At 49.7% G+C, this 7,798-nt stretch overlaps 1 protein-coding gene across 1 annotated transcript; it reads left to right on the plus strand.

The window, feature by feature from the left end:
• The first annotated feature begins 2,561 nt into the window (after positions 1-2,561).
• LOC138667403 (uncharacterized) lies at positions 2,562-7,343 on the plus strand. Its single transcript, XM_069755624.1, has 2 exons — positions 2,562-3,191; positions 5,520-7,343. The coding sequence occupies exons 1-2, from the start codon at positions 2,588-2,590 to the stop codon at positions 6,476-6,478; spliced, it is 1,563 nt and encodes a 520-aa protein (XP_069611725.1). The 5' UTR covers positions 2,562-2,587; the 3' UTR covers positions 6,479-7,343.
• The last annotated feature ends 455 nt before the right edge of the window (positions 7,344-7,798 follow it).

A 7,798-nucleotide genomic window follows, 5' to 3' on the forward strand; every position in this document is an offset into this window, starting at 1 on the left:
GATGACGTAGGTGAGAATGTGAGTGAGGATGTTGGTGATGAAAGGTTACAGGTGGTTTCTAAATTTAAATACCTTGGAATATATGTTTCAGTGCCAATTGCGGAGTACCTACAAAGGAATTTGGCTCCTGTTATGGGAGTACTCAAGGCGAAGGTAGATGCCTGGAATAAACTACATCTATCGGTCGTCGGTAGGGTAAACCTTATTAAAATGGTCCTGATACCTTACATTCTATATGTCCTACATAACGCACCAATTTGGATCCCTCGGGGGAAGTTCAGGCAGATTAATGCCCTCTTTAGAAGTTTGATATGGGGAAGACAATATCCACGTATTAGCCTGGAGACGCTTCAGCGACCTAAGGAGGATGGTGGTTTGGCTTTGCCCAACCCGGAAATATACTTCCTTGCGGCACAGAGCCAGCATTTGAAGGGCTGGGCGCGAGGGGCGTCATCCAGTGCAGTACAACATCTAATGGAAGAGGTGACGGACCGACGACCGATGGCTAGGTGTTTGGAAGATGGCTCTTTGGGCGCTTTGGGGAAAGTATACCCAACCCTGTTCCTGATTCGTAAACTATGGAATAGACTAAGGCAGATTCGTGGGGTTACAGGGTTGACTAAATTCACACCGATATGGTCTAATAGCAATTTAAAGGAATTTGAGGCTTTGGGAGGACTGATGGAATGGCAGAATAAGGGAATTTGTTTTGTTCACCAGATAATTCAGCAGCAAGCATTGAAGTCCTTTTCTCAATTGCAGGTAGAATTTGGGCTACGATCCACAGGGGTATATCAGTACGCGCAGATGAGACATGCCTTTAGAGCTCAGAAGAAGAAGGTTGATATCAGAGTTCAAGAGGATATTGTGTTGGAGTATGTGTGTGGTGACGGGACTACAAGGGGAGTTATTTCTACTCTGTACAAGGACCTTATGCACACGTTTTTGCTAGATTTCCCTATAAAGGCGAGAGCTAAGTGGGAGAGGGAAGTAGGGCCGATGGAGAATGAAACCTGGGAATCGGTGATGGAGTGGGTTCCGCGACTATCCTTGAGTGAACCATATAGACTCTCGCAGTTATATATTCTGCATAGAGTATATAAATCTCCGGAAGTGCTATACAAAGCGGGATTGCGTGCCAACTCTGAGTGCCCGAGGTGTGCGAGTGAGAATGCAGGAATATATCATATGATGTGGACGTGTCCTAGGCTAGCTGCTTTTTGGGTGGTGGTTTTGAGCCGGGTTGAAGTAGCGTATAAGTGCAGAGTTCTTAGAGACCCGATAGTATGCGTGCTGGGATATGTGGAAGAAATTGGAGTTGACAATACTTGGAAGATTGCAATTGCTAGGTTACTCTACATGGCAAGGAAAGTAATAGCACGAAATTGGATTAATGCGGAACCACCTGCGAGAAGGGAATTTCTCCAATATGTTCAACATGGTTTAAAATTGGAAAAGGGGGTGTACAAAAAAAGGGGGAGAATAGAAATGTATAATAAGATGTGGTCTCCTTGGCTTGAATTGGACTGAGGAGTATAGACGTTGAGTTTCTTAAGACCTGGATAAGGATAAACTATACGAGGCAGGGAAGGCCTCAGTGGGTGTAGATTGGGTATGAGCTGTCTTAGGGGGGAGGGGGGTAGTTGGGGTAATGTTGGGGTGTATTGAAATAAGATAATAAGAAAATGTGTATGTGACATAATGTAATGTTAATGACATCCGGATGTTCTTCTTTATATCTAATATATAATTGCCTAGAATACTACTTCCTGCAATTTGTGCCAACTTCCGTGGCTTTGTCCGGAGCTAATGTCCGGAGCTAATGTCCGGAGCTAATGTCCGGAGATAAGTGACGTCAACAGTGTCCAGTGTCTGATTGGTTGCCGCCTGCTGCGAGCGACCAATCAGAAACGTGCCGTACTGTGACACACTCCGCCCGCCATTTTGGTGTGATTTTTAGGGACACTGCGGCTTATGCCGCTGTCCCCTGACTGCTGCGCCTCCCCCCCCCCCACTCTGGTATTCGGAGATCTCCCTTTAAGTGAAGCCAAAAGGAATATGGGGTTAACTCCCTGGGAGGGGGCGTGGCTTATCCCCTGCTCTTGGCGCCGGGAAGCGCTGAAGCCACATCCGTCCCAGGACCCGGACCTGTTTGGGCTGCCGGATTATGGACCCGCTGGAGAGTGCGGTGAGGGATAGGATCGGCAGGGAAGGCAGCGCTTGGTTAGCAGCTTTGCTGACCGGGAGCAACTCCTTCCCTGCCATGGTGCAGGCGGCGCCGCCGGAGGGTCGGCGCTCTCGCAGAGCCACCCGGCCTCCGGCACGGCTGAGCCCGCCAGTACTTTCAAAGAAGAGCGCGCGCAGCTCTCATGCGCGCGCCTCTTCTGCTCTGGGCGCCAGGGAGACTGGGGGAAGCGCTTTGCAGCAGGTGGGGGAGACACAGGGGACGGCTTTGAGCGACGTAAGCTTTATACCCCCTTCTGCCCCGGGCACACTGAGAGGGAGTTCAAGTCTGCAAACGACAGCGGTGTCAGCCGGACCTCCACTTCCTCCACTTTCAAGGAGCACGGGGGAAGCTATTGCCAATATGGACAGGAGCAAGGACACGGCAGCCATAGCGCAGCAGAACATGGGATCACATCACATAATATTAGCACAAGGTCAGCATAGTGCATACTCCCAGGCTAGTTTAGGGGGCGAATCACAGTTTCCACCTTACCCACTCATCTTTAGTACCCCGTATTCGCAAATACCGGGCGGGCAAATTACTCCCTCTCAAGTGACAGTAGTTGAACACCAGGACGCCTCAGCTTCGCGTTCGCTGATGGCAACCGGTGCTCGTGCCCCAGTTCAGGGTACTGGCACCCCGGCTCTGGACAATAGGCAGAGTGCGGGTATCCGCTCCGCGCGCAGAGCATCATCGTCATCCCCCAGAGAGCATCGCAGAAGCGGACGTAGGAAGCGCGAGCGTCACGTTAGCAAACGGCGTTCGTATAGATCTAGGTCCAGCCAGCGTAGTAGACGGTCTAGAGCCTCGCGGTGGCGCTCGCCTTCTTCATCCGGTAGTTCTTCAGGCAGGTCACACAGGCAGGAGTCTTCTCGTTGTAGGTCTATACATCGCATGGAGCGTCAAGGTCCGATGACTCCCGTGGCACGGGAAGCAAGCTGTCCGGATACCGGTGCACCGTCTGGTGAGTACCCCTTTATCAGGGCATGGGGAGGGGAGAGAGCCAACACCAACCTTTCAGATACAGTAGCCAATACAAACACAGGAAACAGGATTTATGTCAATCCAAAATTGCTACAACCAGCGGGATTGTCCAGGCAGCCCCCTCCTCCCCGCCCGGATGTGTATAAAGATGGCCTATTCTGTGGGGTCCCTCCTTTAGGGGCCCACTTGGATAGCGCCATTAAGGAACAAATTTGGGCCAATGATTTCATTGACATATGGTCTCTGGTTTCCACGGATCAGCACTCGGTTGATAGAGAGAGGTGGTTGGGTGATAAAACATATGAACGCAAGCCAAAAGTTGCAAAAACCATTAATAACTGGTTGCAAGCTTTTGCGGTTCCGGGATGCGTTATGGGGGAAAGGCACCCCGAAAGGTGCTCCGAGCTATTTATATATTTAGATAGCATTTACAATTCCTATAAGGCACATGGGGGATCGGCATGGTGGAAATATGATGAAGATTTCCGCCGTCGATTGGCCGCCAATCCTCAATTGGGCTGGGGTATGAAAGCCACGGATTCGTGGCTCCGCTTGATGATGGCTCAGAGAACAACCCAATCCTTTCACGGGCCCGCTGCCGGGTCCAATAACAACGCGGCAGCAACAGCCATTCGTAGACCAGGTTCGTGCTGGTTATTTAATGAAGGGCACTGTAAGTTCTATGGGCTCTGCAAATATAGACATGAGTGTTCATCATGCGGAGGCCCCCACCCAGTGGCGAAATGCACACGTCCGCCCCAAAAAGCTATCTCCGGGAAAAACCCCTCTACAGGTGAGGTTAGCGACGCCGGTGAGCGTAAAAAGAATGGGGCCATGGCTGGACAAATACCCCAATAAGTCGGCCGCGGCCCAGCTGCGTGACGGTTTCTCCTTTGGTTTTTTCATCCCGTTTATTTGGTCACCAGAGCCACAATCAGCCCCTAACTTACAATCAGCAAAGGAATTACCCAACGTATTAGCAGAGAAGCTGGGGAAGGAAATCAGGTTGGGTCGTTTTCGTGGTCCTTTCAATTCTCCCCCTTTCCCTAACTTACGTGTTTCACCCCTGGGTATAGTCCCCAAAAAAGAAGCAGGTAAATACAGATTAATTCATCATCTTTCATACCCCAAGGGTATGTCTGTCAATGATGGTATACCCAGTGACGAAACAGCCGTCACCTATATTTCATTTGACAAAGCGGTTGACCTCGTCAGAAATGCTGGCCCGGGGGCCCTTATGGCCAAATCGGACATAGAATCTGCTTTCCGGCTGCTCCCGGTACACCCGGATTGTCACCACCTACTTGGGGCTAAATTTGAGGATCTATACTATTACGACACATGTCTTCCCATGGGGTGTTCAATTTCCTGTTTTTATTTTGAGTTATTTAGCACGTTTTTAGAATGGGTTGCTCGCAAGATTACCCGGCTAACCGCCATCACGCATTATCTTGATGACTTTTTGATAGTCGGGCCAGCGGGCTCAGACGTATGTGCCACGGCCCTTGCCCAATTCAAAGATACCATGGCACATTTTGGGGTCCCACTTTCCCCAGAGAAGACGATAGGACCAGTATCAGTGATCACATTCCTCGGGATCGAAATCGACTCGGTCGCTATGGAATTTAGGTTGCCAAAGGAAAAAATTGACAAGCTGCTGGATCTCATCAGCGGGTGTATCTCAGTTGGTAAGGTCACATTAACTCAATTACAATCTCTGCTTGGCTCCTTAAATTTTGCCTGCAGGGTCATGCCAACGGGCAGGATCTTCTCGCGCAGATTGATGTTAGCCACGAGAGGGGTGAGTCAAAGACATCATAGAATCAGGATTACAGCACAGCTACGTTCTGATTTAAACACATGGAAGCTGTTCCTCAGCAGTTACAATGGTAGGACTTGCTTTCAGGAGTCAGAATGCTCTAACGTGGACATGGGCTTGTTTTTTGCATCATCTAGTCACACGGGTTTCAGCGTTCGCTTTGGTGACAAATTGTGTACTTCAAATTGGCCTGCTTTCTGGATTTCCAGGAAGTGGAACGAAGTTCCTACTTTGATCGACCTTCTTCCTGTGGCAGTTGCCATGGAAGTCTGGAGTTCACAATTGGCCAACAAGCGTATTCGTTTACAACTCGAAACCGTTGGCGGGGCGCATGCCATCAACTATTTAGCGTCTCCTTCACTGCTGGTTTTAGACCTGATTAGGTTCATAGTATTAAAATGCTTAATGTTTAATGTTTGGTTCAAAGCGTATGCACTAACCGTCAGCAATGAGAATGTTTATGGTTTATTAACTGGGTCTTACTCGCAGGATTTACTGGGACGGCGCCTGCAGGAACCCTTGGAGGAGGTGGATTGCCCACATTCGATCTGGGATGTCCTGGGAACCTGATGCCATTAATACACTCATCAATAGCCCCGTCGACTTGGAAAGCCTATGGTAAGGCGTGGGAGGAGTGGTGTCTTTTAGCAGACGGCAAACCAGTGGGGTCTTCGGAGGATGCTCGAATGCAGGTGACAATGGCATTTCTATCAAAAATGCATGCCATGGGAGTGTCTGGTTCAGTGGCGCGTAACTGCGTGTCGGCGTTAGCGTTCCATTTCAAGCTACGAGGTTGGCCAGATTCCACGAAACACTTCCTAGTAAGTCAGCTACTGAAGGGTTGGCGACGAACGGACAAACACGGTGATAACAGGCGCCCTATCTCCTTTGAATTGCTAGTGAGCCTGGTTAAAGCTGCGGAATCTGTTTGTGATTCTAAATACGAAGCTGCGCTAACATCGGCGGCTTTTGGCATAGCATTCTTTGGGGCCATGCGGGTCAGTGAGATTGTTCCTACTGCCCTGAATAAACCTGGTGGCCTTAGGCGAGAAGACATACTAATTTGTGACGATGGTTTAAGAATCAGAATATGCAAATCCAAAACTGATCAGGACGGCAGGGGTACTTGGTTCCCAATATTTGCCATCAACAAGGGTATTTGCCCATTAATGTTAACTAGGAATTACATGCGATTCAGAAGTGATGGTTCCCAATTTTTCATTCATGAGAATGGGCTTCCCCTAGTGTCGGGCCAATTCTTAGCTATATTGAGACGAACGTTGTCACTATTGGGATTGCCCGCGGCAGAATTTGGGACTCACTCATTCCGGATAGGTGCAGCAACAGAAGCTTCTAGAGCGGGTTTATTTGAATCAGAAATTCAAAGGGTGGGTAGATGGAGATCCCGCTGTTTTACTAGATACATCAGGCCTGATTTATTGTTATAAAGTTGGTCGTTTTCGGTAATATTATATCCGGGAACAGGTTGGGTATTTCGTTGGGGAACTTCCTGGGGTTGTTGGGTTATGGGTTGTTGGCTAACTGTACATTTTTATTCCTAGATGGGGTGCGTCCCAGCGTCTGGATAGTGGGCCACTCGTACATTTACTGGGCTGCACGACGTGCCGAGTTGTGCCCAGGAGGGCGATCTTTGGGATTCAACGACGTCGACGTGATATGGCGTGGCTTGAGAGGCATGATGTGGTCCCAAGTGCTTCCGGAGATTGTGCACATTTCACGGGTGGCTTCATCCCCCACCATTGTGGTTATTCATGCCGGAGGAAATGACCTGGCTTCGTTCCCGCTGGCTGAACTGCTTACGCTGATCAGATCGGACATGGACAAGTTCCCGAGTTTCTTCCCGTTGATGCGTCTAGTTTGGTCAGAAATAATCCCAAGGCTGGTTTGGCGGGGTGCCAGAGAATTGAATGCTATGGAGAGGTCCAGACGCACGCTAAATCAGAGGATATCACGATTCGTAAGGTTTAAGAGTGGTGTAGTGGTTCGGCACCATCGGCTGGAAGGGGACAATTCCGGTTTTCTGCTTCCAGACGGAGTCCATTTGAACGAGGCGGGCTTAGACATCTTCCTCAATGGTATTAGAGAAGGGGTGGTTCAGGCGATGCATTCTTTGGGGGGGTCGTAGCTCTCTAGATTCGCTCCTCCTTGGCGGAAGGGTGGAGTTTTGTTGGTGGTGAAGATACCTGCCCGGGAGTCCGGATGGCAGTAATCTCCCTACACCCCATTTGTTGGCAGATAGTGCCTGTTTAAGCTGCGACCAAAATATTTACCCAAAGGAAAAGATGGAAATGGTTTGACTATATTTTTAAAAGTTTTGACAACTGTTGTGTTTTCACTTAATGGGAGCAAACGTTCTTGGGTCGTAGCAGTCTTAGGGACACAGCGGCTTATGCCGCTGTCCCCTGACTGCTGCGCCTTCCCCCCCCCCCACTCTGGTATTCGGAGATCTCCCTTTAAGTGAGGCCAAAAGGAATATGGGGTTAACTCCCTGGGAGGGGGCGTGGCTTATCCCCTGCTCTTGGCGCCGGGAAGCGCTGAAGCCACATCCGTCCCAGGACCCGGACCTGTTTCCTGCCCTCCCTCCCCTTTTGTTAGATGTTGATTCAGTTGCAGCTGCGGAAGGGTGGAGTTTTGTTGGTGGTGAAGATACCTGCCCGGGAGTCCGGATGGCAGTAATCTCCCTACACCCCATTTGTTGGCAGATAGTGCCTGTTTAAGCTGCGACCAAAATATTTACCCAAAGGAAA

Source organism: Ranitomeya imitator, chromosome 2 (assembly GCF_032444005.1).
Source record: "Ranitomeya imitator isolate aRanImi1 chromosome 2, aRanImi1.pri, whole genome shotgun sequence".
NCBI classification, from domain to species: Eukaryota; Metazoa; Chordata; class Amphibia; order Anura; family Dendrobatidae; genus Ranitomeya; species Ranitomeya imitator.